Raw genomic sequence first — 24392 nt, 5'->3', positions numbered from 1 at the left:
ATACACCAGCCACACAGCTAGCCTTAACTGTACACGTCTCTCAGTAGTTAAGGTTGTGAGAAGACAAGAGGTTTCACCACCTTTTGGCAGACTAGGTTCAGTTCCTGGTTCTTCGCGTGTTCAGGAATGCAGATTTAACATCAATATGCCATTATTGCAGACCCTTTTTCACCTCAAATCCTTGAGCTGCCTGAAGGAGGATCAGCATCTTTTCTTCCACACTTCTGTTGATGATTCCTTTCTGCTTTCCCACATAACCTCCTCTAAACAGCAGTGACTCTCTTTGGAGGGGCATCTCCTCTGCAGGAAAAAAACCCAGATATTTTCTGAAGGCACAGAAATAGCCCACAGTGAAATTCTGTGTCTTCATCAGTAGAACAAAATGAGGTCTCCATCACCACACATCATGGCCACAAAGCCCCCTGCATCATTCCTTTCTTCATTGCACTGAAATGCCAGTCCCAAGTGCTTTGTGGCTCCATATCTCTCATCATCACCTCAACACACAAAATTACAGTGTTACTCCAAACAGCTATGCAGTTCCTAATGAACTCTGCCATTAGCTGAACAAAGATTGACCCAGGGGAACTGGGCAGGAGGACTAGAAAGATGTACTAGGGAAACACTGAGAGACATCTGAACTTTACAGTGAAGAGAAATACACAGCAACAGCCACTTATATGTGCAATAGTGAGGAGCCTAAGCCAATCTCAGATCAAACTCCAGAATGAAATGAGGAATAAATTCCTACAGGTGTTGAGTCATTTGATAGAGCAGCAAGGGATGCACAGCCTGAAGCAAAAGGAAGAACAGCACAAACAACTCATAAAAAGATGATGGTAAACTGTAAGTGGTGTGTAAAAGGAGGATTCAAGCAAAACTTTAATTATGGCTACAAAAGAGCAGGCTATTACCACAAGATATATTCAAGCAAAGATAAAAGGAAAGAAGGATTTAAATCCAGAATGTAGAATATACGGCCAGGATCCAAGGAGCATTAGTCATATTATAAGAAGATGTACCATAGATAAATACAAAGCATATCATGGCAAAGTTAGCAGTATGAGACTCTGGGCAAGCATTGTGAAAAACAAGCAGAAGAGAAGTATTAGCACTACAGGCCAGACAACACAATAGAGAAGAAAAGCTGGAGGCAGAATAGTTGTTAGGAAGAATAAAAAGCTTTACTTGGTAATGCTTGTGACTTCTGTTGAAAGATTAAGGGGAAAAAAGAAACAAACAAACCAAACACATCGGGAAGGGCTTTTATTTCCAAACATTTGAAGAGGCTGTCATAATATGGAAAAATTAGGATTTTACTCTTCACTGGACAGAACGTTCAAGCAAAACACAGGGAAAGATAGGGCTGATCAGCTGAGGCAGGAAATGAAGAAAACCCAGCACAAACAAAATATAACCACAAAGCTAAATTACTTTCTAGTCTCTCAAGATGAGAGAATCACAAAATCACAGCAAAAAAAAAAAATGCAAGTCAGCTCCAGAAGAAGACTTGTGGTCTTTTGGAACACAGCACTGATTAAGTGAATACCAATGAAAGCTATATATTGCGCAGAAAATCAGGAATAATTTAACTATTCAGGCTATCAGCAAGGAGCTGGGCTAAGTGACCTCTCAAATTCCTTTCCAGCTATTACCCCTCCAGTTCTAAGTTGTCCTTGAGGGAATGGGAGTACTGATGGTACTGTGCACTGACTCAACTGACTGGTAGCACTGGTTTCAGCAAGTTCAAGACAGAAAATGGACATCCAGGTGCCCCAGGCAATCTGAACCCATGGGAACTTATTCAGCCCCTGAGATGTTTTTATGCTCTGCCCTTCCTGCTTGGCTTTTTTTCCCCCTTTATAGCAATTTAAAGCATTTTAGGAATGCTGCCCACTTCTTAGAGACAGTTCCAAGTTAAAACAAGAGCTAGTTTTACTGTTCACATAGGTATGTAAAGTCAGCAACAGAGAGACTGCTCTGAAAAAAAACAAATCAAGAAAAGGAGAGCCAAGACAGGTGTATAAAGGAATGTGAGCTCAGTTTCTAACACACCGGTCAGCGCTGTTTGACTCCCAAGGGTGAAAGTTATCTATCCTGAATGGTATTTTTTATGCCCCTAACAAACAAGGTGTGCTGGCTAGTCCCTCAGACACCCAGTATAGCTGTCTGGCTGAGGCACAACTCAGGCTCACTGTTCAAAATCTGTGAATAACAGAAAGCCTGGAAACAGAAAAATCTGAAGGTTTACCAAGTCCACTTTGCTGAGGCTGAGACTGGGTCATCCCCTTCATAGAGTGAGAAGGTGGGAGGTCCCTGCAGCTGGAAGATGGATGTGGTGCAGCAGGACTTTGGAAGACCACTTGAGGATTCCTTGGTGTCCCAGGAACATTTTCTCCATGGTAGTATCAGAAACAGGATCTTACATAGTGCCTTTCAGTGTCAGGTGTCATGGCATTTCACCGAGCAGATATCAGTATCTCCATTTCAGAGATGAGCAAAACCAACCATCCTGATGAAGGCAGACTCCACTGAAGCCTCTTGCATGGCAACCCAGCAGTCTATCCATTAAGCTGCCCTGCCTCTAATATTATCACAGCAAAGAAAAAACAGCTAGTGATTTATTCTGCCACAGGCTCTGAGGAATAGCTCAGCTATTGCAGATGCCACAGCTTGCAGCAGCCTTGAGCCTGGAGAAATGTCAAAGGACAGTCCTATCCAGTGGCTCAGCCATCCGTTGGGTGCATGGCCTTCCTCTCCATACTCACTTCAAACCTCTGGAAAGATACTGCCTTGGTAATTTTCCTTTCTGCACTGAGGCCTCAGCTTGGCTAGTAGCTCCTTCCTAGGGGTGAGTCCCACACAGCTCCTGAGTAAATCACTGCTTTTAATCAGTTCTGGCCTTTCCTTCAGCGAGATGCAGCTGGTAATGACAAAGCAGGAATCTTGTAACTTTCTGTTCCTTAAGGCAGCTCACAGGGACGTCCGACACCAGGAGGGACCTATTGCACAGTGAAGGAGGGGGCACGGCTACAAGATGTGGTAGTAGAACACTGGGGCTCAGTTCTGACTGTGCTACTTCTCAGGCACCTTGAGCACATATTTAAAGTTTCCTTATCTTAAATCCACTGGCCTTAAAATGAAAATCAAGCAGCATTAATCTCTTGTGCATCTAGGGCAAATGGTTTCATTCATTAATCTGGCTACAGGATGAGGAGAATCTGAAAGAAGGCATTAATTTCAGCTTTTCCATTTTTTTCCATGCACCCACAGTAAACAGTCTGCTTTATTCTTTGCTAGCTTTGGTGTCAGGAGACATAACACACTGCACAATTTCAAATCTTTGCCATCACAGAAAGGGTATTCTCACCGTATCCCAGCACACAGCCAATTTTTTAACTACAATTTAAGTTAGATTGCAATTGTGTAATTGGTAGTTCATCAGGGCAAGATGCCAAGGATAGAAAACATGTAAATCCCCAAAATACTTCTGCTCTGATTAAAAAACCCTGCAGATCTAATCCAGAAAGATCTTAGTTCTGTGACAGTGACTTCTCCCAGATGTAAGCACAGGCAAATACAGTATGACCTTCTGCATTCTAGGGACTATCATTTCCACCAAGATGTTAATCAGATCCTTCCCAACCAACTCTCTCCATTGCCATCCCAAGGGCCAGGCTGATCAGGGGCTCATCCAAGATTCATTATCTCTAGTTCCCTGCATTTTCATAACAAGCTTACAGTGCCATCCATTCTTTTCAGCCTCCTTCCTCAGCAACCATGGGGATCAATTTGCTAACACAGTGAGTGCAAGTAGCAATCACCAGCTCCAGCAGGATGTGCAGTCATGTGGATTTTCTCTGATTCGGGTTCCAGAGGAACTGGCACAAAACCAGAGACCTTCTCAGCCTTTTTTTAACATTGGTCTAAGCGTACAGCTTTTGGGTTTCTAGGCACTTTGTAGCACAATACATTTTGTCCTTGCCATTGTATGCCCAGGGCAATCTGGACCTTGTTGCACTTACACCGGAATTCATGGCAAATTCCCTCCAAGTTTAGTGGGAAGAAAGGTTATACCCATATAGGAGGAAGAATTCATCTATGCCTCTTCCTTCTTATGCGAACTCCCCCAACAAGGTCCACTTTTCCATGGGAGCTGGGTGGCATCCAATCCACCCAACATCAGCAGGACCAGGGGTACTCAGCCTTTCCCAGCTGCCAACCTCAGCACATCCTGTGCTCAACATGTCTTTCTCTCAGAAATAATCTCTCCTGTCTCAGTAGCTTAACTGGAGTGCATCTTCTGGCTGTGAACAAATACTGAATCAGGCACTTGCTCTAACCCTCCTCTTCTACCCCCATCCTGTCTCCTTCTTCATGGGATCTTGCATAGGGTTGTGCCCATTGCACAACAGCCAAGTCCTGCATCACACACCTGCAAACATTCTGGATACTTCACTTCTGCAAACAGCAACCCTGAACACAGAAATATTTTTCCCATGGGCACACAGAAAACACCCCTGGTGTTTTCCAGAAGCTATAAAGCAATGCTGATGGTGCAGGGCAGCAGCACAGCACATGCCTAAGCAGCAGGCAACAACATACATTGCTCTTATTGCACCTGAAGGCCCACCAGAGCCTTGCTGGCTTCACCAGAAGCAAAGCCAGTCCCATGTGTTTTCAATGACTGCAGACACAGGCTGCGAGCTTGAGTCCTACACAACAGCAGGAGGTTTATTGAAGTCAAATTAAGCCACCTTCATGCTTTAGGCTGCTATACTTGCCTCCAATCCTCCTGTTTCCCTAAATTATCTTTAAGCAGTTTCTTGTATCCTTATAGGATACAAACCCTCTGTAGATCTCCAGTATCTTCTTGTGGTGAGCTATCAGCTATCAAGCTGGCCTTTGTTTACATTTATTACTCAGCGGCAGCCAATTGTATCTGTACCTAAGCAAAGCAAAATGCCTAAACCTAGCAGAAGTTTCACTAGTCCCAGGGCTTGCTCTCTTAAATCTACTTCTCTGGAGAGGACATCTGCCCAGCAAACAGAAAAAACTCATCAGCTGCAAGATGGGAATGGTACATGGGGGCTATGAGGAAGCATAGGCACATACTAGCTACAGCAGGGGCTGCTAGATGATGAAGGTGTACCCATTCAGGTCAGTTAACACATCCATTGCAGTGTCATCTGTGGTGGGTGACAAGGTGAGAGAGTACTTCCACCCCAGTTGATGAGCAGAGGTGCTAGGTATATGCTGGTATAAGGTTTTCCATCACCTCTTTCATCTCTTGTGCCCACAGCTGGCAGGACTTTGCTGTTTGGCATTCAGCCTTTAGGTATCTCCAGGTGTTCCTGTCTAGCCCTTCGTAAACAGAGGGGAGCATGTTAGTACTCACTGACAGAGAAATCTATTAGTGCCAATGTTTATTAACTTCAATAAATCCATGCCAAGAGAATGCAATCACCTTTTCCATGACTGTCAGATATGTCTAAGCTACATGAGTAGATCTAACCATCCTTTAAGACGCAGAGGGACACTTGAGGGGTATATATTCAATTGACTTCAAAGAACCTTTGAGTGCTCAGCAACTTGCAAGAGATTTGTTTATAGAAATAATCACTGAGAAGCAAAGTGTACATGGCACTTTTTCTGCATTTCCCATTCAGTTTTACCTCTAACAATAAACCACTGAAGAGACTTAACATGGAATGCCTTAGCATAATGCTCATCTAGAAATATCTTTGCTTTATAAACTCTGATTAATATTCATTCACTCCAACATAAAGACAGCTAAAAATATTGGAGAGAATAAAACTATTTTCAGCATTCCTGACACTTCCCATTATTAACAAACAGCTAATCTTATAATGGTTAAGTCAGAGGAATAATTTCTCTACTAGATATGATTGACTAGACATGAAAGATGGTGTTTCTATTACTTTCTGACTTTATGTCATTTTAAAAGAGGCTTCATCTAATGCAGCCCAGGCTGTGTTTTGAGTTTTAACCTCTCAGATAAGCAAACCCTGTTTCATCAGGTTAATAGATTCTTACTTGATTCAGGAAGGCAGTTTTCCTTAAAGTTATTCTAATCAAGTGCTTGGAGCCCAAATTGTCCAATTGGCTGACTGGCTGCCAGCAATGGCTAAATCTTTCTACTAAGGACCATATTTATTTTCAAAGAGGGAAAACAAGGTTTTATTATTATTATTACAGAACCAATTCTGTCCTGTATTCAGTGACTTTTCAAGTACTAGCTTTTACTGCAGTCACAGAATTAAAGATAAAAGTTAATGCAACCTTCCTCTTACTAGTTTTATTAAATAACAGGAAGAAAAGGAAAATCAGAGAGAGATGGTTTGATGTCCATTGATAACCCCTCAATTAACTGCTACTATGGTGATAGCATGTGATCCTAATCAGCACAGACCCCTTTAAACACAGGCTTACCGAGCTCTGTCTTCCTGAATCAGCCTCCAGATTGAGGACTGTCAGCCCAGTTTGCCACCAGACTGGGAAGAAGTGACAAAGGAGTCCCCACCTTCTAGAAGAAAAGCTCTGAAGGAAAATTAGTGCCTCAAGGATGCTCCCTACAAGTCCCACCTCTAGCATAGCATCTGGCTCCACAAGGACAGTTTGGTGCTATGGCTGCTTGGGAGCGCACCCACAGCCCATATAGAGATAGGGGTCATGGTATCCTGTTGCCTTGGTCAACTCAAGTCACTCCAAGCAGAAACCCTACCAGCTGTGGGACTGTCCAGACTACCAGAAGAAGCAGCTGGGAGGTCTGACATCTCCTGCAAGACTGGTCTGGCAATTGAGCCAGCGTAAGGACAAGGAGAAAGAGAAATCATTCCAAGGCTGTGCAGAAAACCAGCCACAGAAACAAGAACTAGGCCCACGACTCCTGAAAGATCGTTCAGCCAGTGCTTTTACTTCTCAACACACTCTTTTCACACAGCCTCACAAGCAGGATTGGAAGCCCTTATGTCCCATCATATATTCAACACTGTATTTCCACCTCCAGAAAATTTGACCCCAGGAGCCTCAGCCAGGGTTTGCAGGCCAAGCAAAGTGAGTTATTTAACACAAAAAAATTTCCTTGCCATTTTCTGAGCAGCTGAGCTGTTTTCCTAACAGCTCTGATGAAGTTATTGATGCCTCAAATGAAATGTTCATTCTCAATGGTTTTTATCTACCAGCCCCCAGATTTTTAGGGTTTAGTCAGTCAGAGTATTACATTGTAATACCAAGGCAAGCATCTTTAAAAAGGTGATTATTCTGCAGGAACAACAAAGATGCTGGAGAACACATTAACTCTTTCATTCCTCAGGGCTACAAGGCAATAAGAGGTTGTCAAGCTGCAATATCAGGGAAACCTAGAAGCTTATATTCTTTCTCTCTTTATGATACAAACTAGTCCTTCAAATATGCTTCAGTTGTGCTCATAAGCCAAAAAAAAAAAAAAAAAGCCAGCAAAGACCCTAGAATTCCTGTCTACTAAGAACTCATAGCATTTGCATTCAAGGATAGCATGCATTGATGGCAGCATAGCAAACACAATCAGGAGTACAACAGGATAAGAAAAAGCAGTTCTTACACATGTTGCAATCATGCTACAACAGCACTGTTGTGCTACTCACAGACCTGAAAAAACAAATACTAGCCCCTGTGCCATGAAGCCAATGCTTCATCATCAAGGAGTATTCAACAAATCCTTCCCCCACAGTAATGCTACCCAGGTAGAGTAGTAGGACATGCTGTCTTTTAAACTGCCTTACATCCTCACCACTCCAGTGCAGCTCAGCTGGGTCCACAGATGTATCTTACTAAATTAATTATCCCATAATCACTTGGTAAAGACCCAAACCTCATTAACTCACACTTTTCCTCATCTCAAATTGAGCTCTTCCTATGCTTGGTATTGAAGATAATTTATCATGTTTTTGAAGTCTCCTTAAAATACAGAAAGGTTTTATCCGTACCTTGAAACAGTCACTCAAATTTTCTGCTTAGCTTAAAGCTGGGATTTGGGTGCACAGGAGAAACCCAGACACACGGGTGGGCATTTCAAAGCAAAGCAAGGGAAAGTCTCGTAAGATTTCCACCATTGTGAAATCTCACAAGATCAATCATTCGTAGCATGTTGAAGAACTCATTTAGAGGCAAAAGCATCTGACAGAATTTGACTTTTTAAGACTTCTGGCCTCCTTTGGATTGGAGAGGGGATATCCAACATAAACTATTCCATGGTGTGCTCCAGGTTTGGAAGTCAGGTGGAAAAGGTGTGTTTGAATCAGAGGCTCCCAAACTAAAGTCAGAAGGTGTGGCTGGGCTCAGGCTCAAGGATTAAAAGTTCCCAAGCTTTCAAAAATCTCTTTGTTTCAGATCCTCTCATATAGTCTTTCACATTTAAAATAGACAGCATGCTTCAGGAGAGGCAGCCTTTTAAAACAGAGCTCTCCTCAAATATCGTCAGAAGGTTGATTGCAGACACCCTTGTGCTCAGAGCAAGAACCACCAGAAATTGTTCAGGCAGGGGATCAATAGAGGAGCATAATTTCAAAAACATGTTACTTGTGGAGACAGCCTCCAGGGACAGACCTCAAACTGTCCCCAAGGTTAAACAATCCCAGAAGAAGCAGGCATCTGTCTCTGTTAATTACTGCTGGGAAACAAGGCAGCAGGAGGAAAATACAAGCTTGATTCTTACGAGGTCTCATCTGCTACACCAGTTTTTAAATCACCAGCATATGGTCCCTGGGCCTGATGGAAAGGCCCATAAAATGGGTGAATGGACCATAAGCAAAATTCACCCTCGTCCAGTTTCCAGTGTCTGGGAATAGCTGACTCCAACTGCTTTGGAGAGAACTGCAAAGAGGCTCCCCAGATATCAGATAAGCTGCCCCAGTGGGTTTCTCATTGCCTTTATTGAGTGTTGGGTCAGAACCCCATTCACAGAAGTGTCTGTGATTAGCTAGTTCTGCCCAAGGGCTTATTCACAGTTAATCCAAACCAAGTTCATTCATGAAACTGGCTGGAAATCTCATCAGAACAGGCTTTGCAGAGAGATTTCTGTCACTTTTCCTTCCAGCACTGGCTGAAAATAGACCAAAAAGAGACTCCAGCCTCCTCCAAGTTATTTTGCCAGATCTGGAGATGGGTGATTAATTAATTGAGCTTGCTCAATTTCTGACTTTTGCTTTTTACTCTTATAAACAAAGATGGTTTATTTGGTTTATCAGAACTATTTGTCAGGTAGTTTCTGCAAACAATTTCAGGTACTTTGGCAGCATTAGTGATCTGCAATATGTGGAGGCACAACAGGACACACAGGCTACACTGTACACTTCAGTTTCTCACCTGGATGAGCACACACCTTAGAAAGAGGTTCACAGAGCAGGTTGCACAGCTCTCATTGTGAAGCTCTTTCATGGATATTCTGGACAATTGCTTCAAATCAGCCCACTCCCTCAAACATTCCTCATACAATATCTGTTTGCTCGAGCACTCCTAGCCAGGGAATGCGGAAAGAACAGGAACACAACCAAAGCACATTACTCACGGAAATATCTGCAGTAAGTCCCAATGGATCGTGTCAGTGGAGTGTCCCCAGACGGACAGACTTCCATGGGGGAAAAAGTGAAGTGGGTCAATACAAAATAAGAGAGCACCTTCAAATGTTTAAATTTCAGAACGTGTCTTGAGATGAATGCAGGGAATGAATATAATGTTATTTCTTCTTTTACCCACAGCAGCACTTATATACCACAGTGACATACAGAGAATGAATGGCGAAACAAACTCTCAGCCTCGGAATAACGTTGTTCTGTTTGTGTCCCCAAAGACTCTCAGTTAATCCTCGTCTGTGGGTTTGGCCAGAGAAATGTACTGGTGAGCCTTCTGTCTCCGATTTCTGTATGCAAACTTACTCCTTCTTGAGGATTCATTAACTCTTTAATTCACCATTCATGCATTTCAGGGTAGTCTTTTGTATTTTCTGTACCACTCAGTACACTTGTAAGTGCAGAGCTATTGGTGAGGTCTCTTTCCAACTTACACGAGTTCCAGAGCAGGACTCCTCTGCTCTGAAGCAGCTGATCCTACAGGGAGGACAGACAGCTAAATGAGGAATCATGTTGGAGCTAGCTTGGCCAGATCTGGTCTCTCTCAGCCCTACAGCTTCCTCCTTTTTTCACATCCCCTGTTGGGGAATGGAAAACAACTTATAGGATTTGTTTGCATTAAGCCAACTTACCAAAAATTATCAGCAATCAGAATTGATGCCATATGTTTTCAAGAGTTAGTATTCAGTTTAATGCCTAAAATTAGATTTGGGCTTTGGTGTATGGCAAGCAGGAAGGAAACCCACTGTACTGACTAATCAGCTTCTCCAAAAAGCCAGTCCTCCTGTGAGTGCTGAACACTCCTTCAGGCCCCCACTTTCTACACATGCAAGAATCACTTTGCCATTCAAGGGCAACTTGCAGTGAAATAGGAGAAGCAGGCAGGTACAGTTGTATTCCTAAGGCAAAATAACCTGGGTTCTTTAATTGCCCAGGAGAGAAAAGTTTTCACTTTCTTCAGCCTTGACTTCATAATCCATTGTAAAACTGCAGTGCATCACACAAGTAGCTCAAGGGCACCAGAATCTCCCTCCCAGTTCAGGCACAGAGCTCCAGACAATGCAATCATTTCAGCCCAAACATTCAGGTTGCTAAAACACCTGCAGCATGTTAGTTGTTAAATAAGGCTGATTGATGAGCAGTCTACTGATCATTTTAGAACAGATAACTAGACATTCAAGATGTTTGTGACAGAATAATTCAGAGCATAAGAAGGTAAAATGCCATTGCATCCTTTGAGATTAAGAGCCTGGTTCTCTTCTCATCTATGCTCTGCCTTGTCTGGGGTGCTAAACCTGTTGTAAAATGGTTTGATAGGAATCTCCTCCTTGGTGTTGGCAGGAGTGAAGACATCTGGGTCCACAGATCTCAGTCCCACCTGGATGCTCAGGAAACCCACCTCATTCCCGCAGTGAGGACCCTGCAAATCCTTGGGGTCTGGGAGACTGCAGGCTCCCCAGCATGGAGGCAGGAGCCTGAAAGCCTCACAACAAGCTTTCAGTTCCCACTGCTGCTCCTGGCTGGGAATCCCAGACTTCTGGGCTCTTCTACACACCTACATAGGCCTGAGTCTCTCAAGGCATGTGAACTGCCCTTCAGACCCCAGTAACTAGCATCAAAGCTGCATACACTGGGTCATGGATATAGAGCCCTTCTCAGGACAGCAGAGAGAGAAAATGAGGTATGTAAAGGCAGACTTTCAGGCACTGATGACTGTGAGGTCACGAACGAGAGGAAAAAAGAAGCAATACAACATGAGGGGAGCTCAATTTGCAATAAAAATTATGGGCAGAGATATATAAAGCTTTATAAAATATAAATTCTGCCTCAGAATTCATGCATGGGAAGAAATCTGTCAAGGCAAACATGCCTCAAGCAAACACCACCTGGGAAATGCTGAGGGAGTTCTACTGCCCAGTCACCTCAGCATATGAATACATCAGGTCAGTGAAAACAGGGCTGGACAACACTTCAGTTTATGAAAAAGTCAAGACTATTTCCAACCAGCTGCACTTTATGTGGAGCAGCCCCAGCTCATCACATCTGTCTGCCCCTAATGCTCCATCCCTATGGGATTTCAGAACAGCTACTTGGACTAGAGGCAGTAAAAACAAATACATTTGTGGTTTTCAAAAGGGCTGTGTAGGAAACTTGTAGTGTGTAAGTCCAGAATAAACAGGAGACTGTAGAAAAAACTGTCTGGTGGTTGCCACACAGAAATAAACCCTGGGGACAAAGAAATCACATACGGCAACCAAGGAAGGAAGAAATTATCTTAGTTGAGACTGAAAAGAGACCTTGCTGAGACACTGCAGTGGGAATGAGCGTAAGGGATCTAGCTACAAGTTTGTGTGGTGAGAATGAGGCTGAGGACATTGTCTCTTGACCTGGTTGGAGATAGCACTGCTGCCAAATGCTCTCACATTTTTCTGTTGTACCCGCAGCAAGAGAGACAAGCAGGAAGCAGTTCATCCAGTCTGTCCCCACACCAGTGAAGAAACAGGGATTCAGTGCAGAAAGTTGACACCTAGGCACAAACACCTTCCTCAAGCCCCTCATGTCACCAGGGTGGAAGATGAAACATTGCTAATGAAAACAGAATGTTTTGGTTTCAAAATGATCACAGGGAGTCAACAGCTGCTCGAACAAACAGCCTATTTCATGAGAATCTAGCAAGGGAATAATTTAATGGAGCTCAGATAAAAGGTAGTCACCTGGAACTCAGATTTAGAAATAATTGCTTTTTTTTTTTTTTCTCTAAATTACTGGTTTGGAGGTTAAGCAAGGAATATTCATCTGACTGCACTTTTCTTGCACACTTTCCCTGATCTGTGCAGTAATGAACTTTAAACCGTGCAGGGAAATGCTTTCATTCCCTCCCCACAACTCACAAGGAGAAAGTTCTTTATTAAAAACTAATGATTGATTTTCTTTTTCAAAATTAGCACTTGTAAATTCGGGGGCAAATTCAACCTTGCAATAAATAGGAGCAATTCCCTTTGCACTGATTAGGGCTCCTCCTTCTTGAAAAATCCCAAGGGCCTCTTAAATTGACTGTCTTGATTAAAGATGGGTTTAGCTTTAATTGAGTAATTGGTGTGGTTTGTTATCATTGGTTACAGCAGAGATTTCCTCTCCTTGTATCTTGGCCAGACAGGGCTGCTTTCTTCATCTGATGAACTTTCTTCATCTCAGTTCAACCTTCCTCAGGCTGAACTTTTCAAACTATTACATACGAATATGTATACATCCAGGTATTTTAATATGCCAGCATTGGAGCAGGCAACATGCCGCCCAGTGGCAGGTCACACACCAGGCTGAAGTTGTGGCATGGCATATGTGGCTGTGGAAGACAAGAGGAGCACACAGGACTAGATCCACACATATAACGCCACTGATTTCAGTGGGTTGTCACCAATAAGGCAATCCTGTGTTCTAGGGACACAGAGCTGGAGCAAAGTCTAGTTAAAACCCGGCACATGCTGTAAGAAGTGAATAGATTTACTGTGGTGCTAAGCTGTTAGGTGGCTCGGACTATGGTGTCCAACATTATTAGTCATGTAGCTACAAGACCTAGTATGAGGGGAGACTTACCTGAGGGTAAAACTCAAGAACACACATTTTCTTAAAGCCCTTTATAGAGAATTGGAATCAACTGCCAGTGAATGAATAGTTAATGTCTTTGCTTGCTATAAAACATGTGGATGCACATCTCAGTCTGGTGTCTCATTATCAAATGAGACACTGCTTTATGAGGCTTCTTACTGCGATTTCCAGACTAAAACCAAACACAGAATTAACCAGCATTTAAAAATTAGCTAAAAACTAGGAAAAACTAGTTCTGGGGTTAATCTTATGTCCAGTGGTAAACTTCTTGCTACCATTTAGCATTTGAGAGTGAAATTCCCCAAATTTGCAGCTCCACAAAAGCTCTTTTAATTGAATCAAGCAGATTTACCAACTGGTGGAAAAATGGGGTCTTTTAGAGGCAAGGAATTGAGAAGATAGTCTTTATGTAAGAAATGAGAGAGAGAATAATGTTTCAAAATTACTCAAACATGTAATTTCAAATATTTTAGTTGTTATAGTTTAAAAAAGCTGCAAACACGTAGCAAAAGCTCACAATTAGAACATGTAAAAAATATTTTCACTGACTTGAAGCCCTGTTTTTCATGTTTTCATAATTTCAAAATGCAGGCAGCATGTTCTACTTCAGGACAGGAAGATTCCTAAACCTCAGACATGCTAAATCTCAGATACCATGCACATCTCTGACTCTGTAAGACCATTACATTCCCAGATCTTCTAGAGCTGAAGAAAACTGCATTGCCAGTGCACTCTTCTGCAGCTTCTCCACCTTGCTGATGGTGTGCTGGCACAGACAAAGCACATGCAATGAGGCAGGTTATTGCCAATGAATGGCAATACAGGTTTACAATTCCTCGCTGCTTCTTTAGTAAACATGGCTCATTTACCAGCCAGCAAAGGAGGACAAGCTCTGGGGTTGAGTTTGCTGTTAGGGAAGGGCAGAGAGAAAAGAATGGTTATGTGTCACCCACATGGGCCACATTTGCCCCATCTATCCATGCTATCCAGCCCTCCCTTACTGGGCAGACTCTCAGATACCTCAGCTACATGCTGGTTGCCAGAACAAACTTCTCCATGGGGAGGGCACTCACCCCTGAAACTGAAGCTACGGGCACCAAGAAAATGCATATGTGACAGATATTATAACTGTGCCAGACATTGTGGATTCAGGTGATTTACATGAGGAAGGAGCCCAGCTCATTCTAGCTCGAAAGCAACCACATCAGGGGAGAGCCATTGCTTACAGTGACTAAATCCTGTTCTATAGTCATGTTATTGGAGTACTCAGCCCCTCACTCTTTACAACAGATCCCAGTGGCGCAGAGATATGCCAGATGATGGTTAGCCCCTTTTATGCAGAACAGATGACTCCGGCCATGCCAATGAAAGCTGTAGCTGCTTTGTAAATCTCTGGCAGCTTGTATTGATGTGTAACAAGCAAAGGCCAGCCCAATGGCAAGATGGCCAAACACAGCTTAGACAGCAGTTAGAAGCTCATTCTTCTCCATCAGAGGCTGGGTGGATGGCCTGGAAAGGGACAACTCTGCATCACTTAACATCTTGCTGTAGTGTAAGTCACAAAGTGCTTTCTTCAGCAAAAGACTCATTGAAAGTTACAGGTTCCCTGCCCACTCACAGGTTAATGAAAGAGCTTTGGGACCACAGGCTTGCACAGCTGTATCTAGCTAGTGAAAACAGACTATGCATGTGGTACCTTCTGCTTTACCATATTACCATGCCCCATCCTGGCAGGAACAAGGAGGAATGAGAGTAATTTGAGTTGCGATGAACCAAAATGAGCCAGAAATGGGAAGGCAAAGAAAGCCAAAACCAAAACAATGGACTGCCTTACTCAGAGCACCAGAGCCAAGCACCTGCCCCAGAGGATACGATAACAAAAGGTCACTGCTAGCTCTGGAACTATTGTTCCTGAAATAAATGTTCTTTGGCTTCAGGGCACACAACAGAAGCTCACTTCATTGAACTTCCTGCTTTCAGTATGCTGTTGGAGAGTGCTTGTTCCCCAAGTCATTCCAGAACCATGGGGATGGGCTCTCTCTATCAGCTAACAGATGGATTTGTTTCTCTGCTCTTCAGCGTGTGGAAGGCCACACACAGACTCCCCATCCCTTATCTTTTCCATCAGGTGTGGAAGTCTCTCTCTAGCCTTGAAGGGTAAGGTAATCAGCTCTGAATTTCCTCGCTGGTACCAAAATACAATTGCAATGCCATTCATCAGCTCTCCAGCTACTGATTCCATTTGAATTCCCAAGGAAAAAGCAAGGAGATATCAAAGCCAGCCCCATCTGTCACTGGTGGCAGAAAAGATGACTTAAGAGTCCCTTAACTCTCTCCCTTAAGAGTCCTTACCTCTCCAGCACAAAGCAAGGCAGGATGCTATACACAACCTACCACTGCTAAATGAACAAAATTGACTAAGCAACTCAAGAAGCTACAGCCTACTCCTGCCCAGGGAAATATGTTATTCTCCAAATTGATCAGGCCCAAGAAACCAGGACGTGACTCAAGCCCACCCCTGTTGGTTGCAAAGGAGGCTGTTTCTACCATAGAATCTGAACTTGCACTGATAATAAGTGCTTTCATGAGGAATCTTCCAGACTGGTGAACGTACAAGGCTTACCATTCAAACTGCCTGGAAGGTCATCACAGTCATCTCTTGATACACTGGTATGGCCCTTCAGGCAAGGAGCAGTCAACCTAAGCTGACTTATTGCCACCTTGCTACTGATAAAAAAAAAGTAAAAAGGATAGGAGATAAAAAGACCAACTATAACGTAATGCATGTCACTGCCTTCAGTTATACTGCACAGAATAGGTTACCATTTCTCTCCTTTTGCTTGAAAATTGCATTGATAACACTTTGCAACCAACTTTCATGAGCGTTTACAAAACAGCAATCATATAGGAGGATAGTTTGAAAGATAAGAGACAAGAAGACAGAGGGCAGTGACTCCTATTTGAGAAGGGTCAGCCTCAGGTCCTCAGCATTTTGTGCTATGCAGCCATGCACACAGAACAGCTGTTTCTAGTCAGGTGGGAGCAGTACATTGTATATGCATTCAAACTCATTCAAGGGCAGTCTTGTTTTGGAAGAGGATGGCAAGGGACCATCCGGACACTAAAGGAGAAGAAAAGCTAATAATTAACCTATCTGTCTAGATGTTCAGCTGAACAGATTCTCCTTGGAGCCAACAGGAATTGCACTACTGATGTAAGCGGTGATCCTCAAATCAATCACAAGCATGTATCCGTCTAGAGTTTCCACAGAGAGGTATGATGGTTATCCTGTAACTGACTCAGACTCCACTGGCTGAACCTAGAAAACAGGAAAAACAAAAGCTCCCCCCCTTGGAAGAGATGCAAGTATGACCTGCCACCACATTGCTTGTCTGAGCCAGAGCAGCCTGGGAATAGAGTTGTGTGGAGCAACAAACTTTCCATGCCTTGAGCACTTGTGACACTTAGCCCAGCCACAGCTCAGTGATTTCTTCCAACTTTCTAAAGCAACATTATCAAGAGAATGGGAAAATAAAACTGGCTGCCCCACGGTTGTGGTACTGCTCAAGAGCATCAAAGTTAAAGCTTTCCAGAGTTCCTCTTTGTGTTTGTCATTGTATCACGCAAAGGTACAAAGCCACTTTCCTGGTCTCCCTCACTGCTCCTACATCTGGTCACAGCCTTCGGAAGCCTAGGACTGAGGAGTGAGAACAAGGCACAGCTGCAGGTGCCCTGTATGTCACAGAAGCAAATCCTCCAGCCTCATGCAAGATGATTCCTTCTTCCAACACCATTCACCCACCGGCTGTGCCTCATACCACAGAATTTTTCCCCACCATTCTCCCTCTCCCCTCCCAAATTCCCTAACATACATCTATACAGAAAACATCCCATCACACTTCAAACACCCCCAACCACGCTGCCTGACTGCCAGCCCCAGCATAGCAGGGCTGCCCATTTGCAGAGCTCAGCACTCGAATCCATTGACCTTTTACACACCATACAGTATTGCCTATTTTAAGTAATTTTCTAGAAGCTCAGTTCATTCTTGTGCTTGCCTAAGGAAATATAAAAATTTACACCTATTATAAAATTATGAATAAAAGCTGATTGCAGAAGGTAAAGACAATAATGTACCTATAATACTAACTAGCACTCCATTTCTTTTTAAAGAAAGAGTACCTGATCATCAACAGGGTGTTGATTTAGATTGCTGCTAAAATTACCACTGTAAAAGTAAACCCACTTTTATTGCGTTAGTACAGACAATAGTTATATACCGTTTAAACTTTCATGCTTGCTACTGGTGGTGATCAATCTCCTAATTATTAAGCCAAAGGGTTCTGTGGCAGGACATAATATTCAGTGCACTTAGGATATTTTTGGAAGAGATTAAAATTTACAAAAATAAAAATCAACAAAACATTTTTACAATAAAAATCAGCAAAGTTGGTAACAGAATCAGGTAGAGAGCTTGTGCTGTTCTCAGATGAAGCTGTTTGAGAAAGCAAAGAGAGGGCAATGCTCTAGGATTTAAAAGATTCACATTAACTTTCCAGTTCTGTACAGACTTCTAATGTGACTGAAGCTACTCCTTTGGAGAATGTTTTTGTACTGATATTGTGCAATTTGACCAAATATAACAGAGAGAGAAAGAACTACATTCCCTGCTAAAAGACAGTCACCTTCAGTGGTAGCCATATGCATTTTGATTACTCTTTACGCAGTTCTCTGATAACCTGATACTTGAGATGCAAGACACAAGTTTTCTTTGGCAGTGATGATGCCTTCCTCACACTTATGCATGTCTAATTTCAATTCTGTAATGGGTGATCAGTAACAACAAAGAAGTAGTTCACATGTGGATGCACAGAAGGAAGATGTTTGTGTGCTGTATAAACACTATCCCAAGAAATAAAACAGGAAGGAAACATTTTATGTGAACAAGCAAATAGTTATTTAGGTCTCCCAGGGTCCAGGTGCCATCACTTCCTTATAAGTGGAGAACACTGAAAATGTATCTAAATGCATTCCTTCTTTGGTTTCAGCACACTCAGTATCAATTCACCCTTCGCTCAGTGTTCAAACTCCTCAGCAAGGACAGCAAGATTCTCTGTGGTCATTGTGAACACTGAGACTTTGGGACTGTTTCTCATTCCACTAAGATGAGTGTGCTGGGCTATGGGCTTTTCAGCCCCACACAATTCACAGGCAGCTCCCCTCCAGGGCTATCCCATAGGTCAACAAGGGGCATGTGTTGGCAGCAGGGCTATAGGGCAACCTGAGAAAATACCAGTTCAAATCACTTTTATGAGTCATTTACAGAAAACACATTTGCAGATGAAAAGCACATTTAGCTGAAGAGCATTTCATCAGTCAAAGTCACTTGAATGCACTGATGGGGAGAGCTTTGGAGAACACTGAGGATCCAGTTCTGCTCAGTATAGCTTCGTTATGAGATTTGCATAGACTGCTTTCCAGTTGGGCAATGTAGCCATTTAGGAGCATTAGTTTGACTGACAGATAACCCTGCTGGTGTAGGCTGAGTGGGAAGGCTGCGTGCTTGGAATAGGCATTGCAGAGACTGTCCATCAGACTGCCATTAAGGACCAATTAGACTGAACCTAAGAGAACTCATTGGCTAGAACATTTTTTTTAAAAATGAGATCATGCAGATTTAATGTCTGATCAGAGAGATCAGTAACAGACCCACCAACTGACAGGCTAGATGAAGGAGAGTAAATCCTCCAATTCAGCCTATTTCCATGCATGGGAGATGGCACACAAGAAGATAATCAGGTTGTTAAGGTATCAAAGCAGGACCTTAGTTTCAATTCTCAGCTGTGTCTCATCTTCTTATCATGATCTTGGGCAAATTACTTGACCTCCCACAGCTTCAGTGCCTCAACTTTGAAATGGGGAAGATTCTGCTGCCTTGATTACTTGCCTGTTAAATAACTTCAGTGATAATCTGATGGGAGTGGGAGGTGGGAGGAAAGGAAAGGAAAGGGAATGGGAATGTTGTACAGTAGCTAACACATGCTTTCTGTGGCTGTTGTGAGGGAGGAAGCTGCATCCTTTGTGTACCATTGTAAACACACTAATAGTCACCAGAAATTTTTCACTCCATCTCTATGGTTCAAGAGCGGTATTATCATTCCCAGGCCAGAGAAATGAGCAGGACAGATTGAATTCCTCATGACTTCACCGAAGGACTTCAGATGGGACATTGGCTGTCTGAGGGTTAAAGGTTTTCAGCAGTCCTTCGAAGGCATTAGCATTGCCTGTGGAGTCTTCAGCCCAAACAAAAGAGCAAAGACCTTCCAGGTCACTTGGGACTAAGAGCAAAAGAAATCTTCCTTTGAATTGAGGAAATCTTTAAAGACAGGACTTCAGACCTCCAGTGATAAAGGAAATAAAAAGCATCTGCAGTGACAGCTCCAGTTAGGAGTAAAGAAGTACAAAGGGCTTTGAAAAACAACAAGCCTTTCATCTTCAATAGCAAATTCAATGGCTCTGCACTAGCTGCTCTGTAAACAGTATAGGAAGGGAAAGCAAATCATTGGCACCAAATGCATTAAACATGGCATTGTCTTCAGATGATATATTTTGTAAACTCCCTACTTACAAGTTATGTTGTTTCTTAAATCTAAAGGATTATCTGCTGTATAGCAGCAGAGTCATTCTTCTGGGCAGCTTCATTACCCATGTTTTTTGCTAAGTTTCCCATAATGCAGGCAGGCAGATTGGTTAACAGCATCAAATGGGGTTGTCAGGTGACTTGGGTTCATTTCCTGTCTCTGCTCTACATTTTCTGAGGGACCTTCAGCAAATCACTTCATCTTTGGGACAAGTTTTCACCTGGAAAAGGAAAGGAGCTATTCTTTTGTTTCAAAGCCGCCAGCCCTTTATAACAACCATTTGCAACCTTTTACTGACTACAGAGCTGTAAGAACTTTTTTTAGAAGACAGGTAGGTGCTGCTTAGCAAACTAAAACCTGCTGATAACAGAGTGACTTTCTCAGCTCTGGACCACACAGGAAGAGTCCAGAAGCATCCAAAAATAAGCACATCACAGGCTGAATTTACTCCAAAGTGTAAGCTCTTAAACACCAAGTAAGGAAAACTTCACCCTAGATTTGGTGTGATTTAGCTTAACGCAGTCATCTCATGCAAATATAAGACATAATATGCAAAGGGTTAAAATAAAGCACTGAGAATCTCCCTATGGTATTTTGGGTGCTGAAACAGTTGAACACACCCATCATCTATATACATGTATGGGGAGGGATTACATCCTCTGAGCAACTTGGTTCTTTTGATCTATTAACTCTGAGGTGACATTTTCTCTGATTTCCAATTTTGTTTCTGCTATGAAAACTATGTTAGAAATAAAGAATAAGCACAGTCAAACACATCCAATCATCATTTCTAATGCCTGTGATAAGGCACAGCAACACCCCCACCTTTACATTTTCTCCTCAGGCAGAAATGTATTGGGATTCTGGTCACTTGAACTTCCTAAACCTCATTTTGCTAAAAGAAGAATAAGAATGCCAGACATTTCCAGAGTGCACCAAGGCTTAACGGTAACATGATATATCTAATGCATTTGTACTGCTTAAAAACTACTACAGGCTCTTTAAGTAGCTGCCTGCCTTTGCAGAGAAGCAGCTGAAGAGTGTTCCTGCAACCCATTTCCCTTAGTTCATTCTGCTGAGGGTAACTCAGAGTCACAACCAACAGTGAACAAATCCCATGGAACACCTCACACTCACTGCTGCTGAGCCCTAGGAAGCTCCATTGCATAGATCACAGCCTCTTCTCACATGGCATGTGACAGACCCATAAAAAGCATCTGACACTGCTTAGTGGGGATGTTTGTGACTTGCATCTGCCCCTCAGTCCTTGCCAAGCTGTCATCCAAAGATTTTCTCAACAGCAAGCATTAGCCAGCTCCTCCACTTCTGACTAACTGCCTGTTGCTAGGACAGATGATTTCCCCTCCATCAAGCATGGATAGGTGGCATCTCAGCCACTGCCCTGAGAAGAGCACAGCTGCCTCACTGTGCTAAAATAGGCACTTTAATTTGTTCTCTGCACTTTGACCAGTGAAATAGCATATAGGCTTCTGCTCCTTTCTTTAATTTGCTGCAAAGCAGCCCCAGGGTTTCAGGAAACAACATTTGGTGATTGCACTTGTAATAATCCTGAACACACATCCAGCTGGTATCTACACTCTGACTATGCATTCCAGTATGGGGAACAGCAACACTACATCCCATATGCCCTCAGGTCTGCATCTCATGTCTTCAGAGCAGGTAGCGCTGCTGGCTGAACCCTAGGTGCTGCACTGCAGAGAATTTCTGCTGGCAGAGTGTTTTAGCAGCTCAGTTGCTACTAAATATCTAGGAGGCAGGGGAAGGCTTTGCTCCCACTCGGTACAGCCTTAAAAATCTTTTTCTCTCAAAATTGATTCAGGAAGCAAGTATAGCCTGTGGAAGGCCAGTGTTTTACCTACCCTGCTGTAGTGGGTCCTTATGACTCAACTTGAAGAGCTTCCTTTAGCCAGAGGCATGACACCTTCAAATGGGGACCACAGACTGGCTGGGACAGAACTAGGTTTAAAAAGCTCTTGGTGCTGCCGGGACCTGGTGGGACGTACCTTCTTGTTTTAAGGAAACAGCATGAAGAGGTGTTATCATGTGGCTAGAGCCAGCCACTAGTTCAGTGGCAAAGGCAAGTACCCTTCTGCCTTAGCCTCAAAACCAACCTCCTCTTAACTCTTCAGGAACAGCAGCCCCGCAGGCAGGGACAGCCAGAATGACACAAACATCCTTTCCCCACCTCCTCCCTTCCCTTGGTAGATCAGCATTATTATCCTGTTATAAAAAAGGGGAAACTGAGGCACAGAGCAAGGTGGCAACTTGCCCATGGCTGCTTAGGGAATCACAGATATTCAGGAGGTTACTTGAGCTGCCAGTCTGTGTGCAGTGTCTGCCTACAGCAGCTTCAGAAAGCCAAGCTCTGTGGCTGGAACGATGCTTTTTTGGGTACCTACATGAGGCCTGAAGAAAACCAGGGCCACCAGACCCTGATCTGCAGCAGGGGTAAGGACCCCAGGGACAGTCAGCAGGAGCAGGCTCACTCCCCATTGCCTTGGAGGCCCCTTGCCTCAGCCAGGCTGAAGAGTGGGAGGTCTCTCCCCTGCTCCCCCAGCCCAGCCTGCTTCTCTCCACAGCACAGCTGACCCCATTTCAAGCTGCTGACACTTTTGCTCAGGGCGTTTCAGAGCTTCGTTATGTGTGAATGCCTTTTTGTGTAGCACCATTGGCACCAGCACAGCCTGTTCCCAGCCTGTTCCAGCAGCTCCCCAACGACTGAGGTGACAGACTCAAAAACAAGGCATGGGCACTGAGCAGCTCCTCAATGGGGTTAGGGAGAGATAGCAAGCATCCTGGTGGATCTTCCTCACTTTTCCAGCTTCCTCTCCCTGTACACCTCCATGCACACAGCCTTCAGTTCCCGGTCTCCAAGAGCTCAGTGCAGAAGAGCTGCTTGGTTAAAAATACACATACACATTTTTAAATCCCCAGCAGCAGGCTGGGTACCAAGAAACTACACAGCGCTGGGAGAAAGGCAGCAGAGACAGCTGTAAGGCTTCTGGGATTGATTTGTGAGGAACAGATTAAAACAGACTAAACATCTATATCCTGACTAAATAGTAGCTAGGCCCAGGGCAGGGATCTGGTTGCACGCATCAGGGAGATAAGTGCTGTGAGGGACAATCCAGCATATCTACAGTTACCACAAGTATCCTGTATTTAAGAAAGGGAGGCTAATCCCACAGGGTTGCTTGCATAAACTGGCATCCAGGGGGCAGTACCTAAATTGTTCATTGCCCTCTCCATACCCAGTCTGTAGGTGATGCCAGGATCAGCGCTGCCAGGATAGACGTGTGTCCACCCTTGTCAGGAGCCTGCCTCCAGCTGCGGCCAGAGATGCTCAGGAAAAAGTGCAGGAATAGAGTAAGTGGCATATTCCCAAATGCTTCTCCAGCATCTGAATTTGCAGCTTAGGTGCTTCTGTTCCAGAGAAAATTAATGACAAAGAGAACCCCAGGTGGGATATCAGAGCTGAGCAAAGTCTCCTGAGAGCTGAAAACCTACTTAAGCATGCCAAGTAAGTGGAGATCCTTTGAAAGAACATCACTCTCTGTTTACAAGTAGTATCATCTGCTCAAAGGAAAACAGCCATGACCTGTGTAACAAGCCTTAGTAGGCATCTCAGTATCTACAAAATGACCAATGTAAGATACTTTTCTTAACAATATTTCACATTTGAAATTACATCAAATAAAGCTGTTAGATGTTTTTCCAGCCCTACATTATTTGGTTAATTCCCCCTTGGTAAGCGTGGCTGGGAATTATGGTACACGAGCCGTTTTGCACGGTATCTGTTTTCTGTAGGGTCTCATTCAGGGCAGTGTCTCTAGCAAGTGGAGTCTGCATTTTGACAGGGCTGTTCTGCTCCTGCACACTGACACATTCGTACCCCAGCTCTGCTGCATTTCTGTCAAACCCTGGCTGTATCTGCAGCCACAGCACCGCTCCCAGATTTCTATTTACAAATCACACGTTCTGCACTGCCAGAAGGGGAATTACTTTTTCCCCGACAACAATAAACACCATTTATTGAACACTGAACACACTTATCAATGTTGGCTAGCCCTGGCTGCTCAGGAAAAGAGACAAGGGGTTTTCACACACCCAAGTAGGAGGTCCAGTCCTGACTATGCTGTTGAGAAGCTAAAAAGCACCCTCAGAAACATCCGCAATCAGCCGAGTTTGTTCGTGCTGTCAAAGGCTAAATTTCCCCATTTTTGATGCTCAACATGGATGTCTTGTTTTTCCTATAGAGTACAATATTTTTATTTTTCTATTACAATTTTACAAGTAGCTTCCTGTGTCAGTCAATGGCGAACTATTAAAAACCAAGCACTTCAAAATCAGTCCAAAATAATACAGGTCAAAGCCCAAGAAAACAGCCTATATCACTGCTACAATAAAAATCATACTCTTGTTTGCAAAATACCCCATGCTTTTTCTTTTCCCCTGACACCGTTAACAAATTTATGCAATTGTTCTACTGGTAAGT

General features: G+C 43.5%; 1 protein-coding gene across 3 annotated transcripts in view; it reads right to left on the bottom strand.

The window, feature by feature from the left end:
* Window positions 1-21779, bottom strand: part of SLC15A2 (solute carrier family 15 member 2) — a 67862-nt gene extending 46083 nt beyond the window's left edge. The window contains exon 1 of one of the 3 annotated variants that reach the window (XM_061467973.1): window positions 21757-21779. Coding sequence is in view for 1 of the 3 variants with exons in the window: in XM_061467392.1 (XP_061323376.1) it covers window positions 9569-9635 (67 nt within the window). In the remaining 2 variants the exon portion in view is untranslated. Of the gene's footprint in view, window positions 1-1655; window positions 1730-9568; window positions 9765-21756 lie in introns of those variants that run through there. The other 2 variants (XM_061467392.1, XM_061467890.1) reach the window with 2 other exon arrangements.
* Between the last annotated feature and the right edge of the window lie 2613 nt (window positions 21780-24392).

Source organism: Pezoporus flaviventris, unplaced genomic scaffold (genome assembly GCF_033815535.1).
Source record: "Pezoporus flaviventris isolate CSIRO_AGI_PZ_B2104156 unplaced genomic scaffold, CSIRO_AGI_Pfla_v1 ptg000001l, whole genome shotgun sequence".
NCBI lineage: Eukaryota > Metazoa > Chordata > Aves > Psittaciformes > Psittacidae > Pezoporus > Pezoporus flaviventris.
Note: the sequence above shows the minus strand (reverse complement) of the source record. Positions and strands in the feature narration are given on the sequence as shown.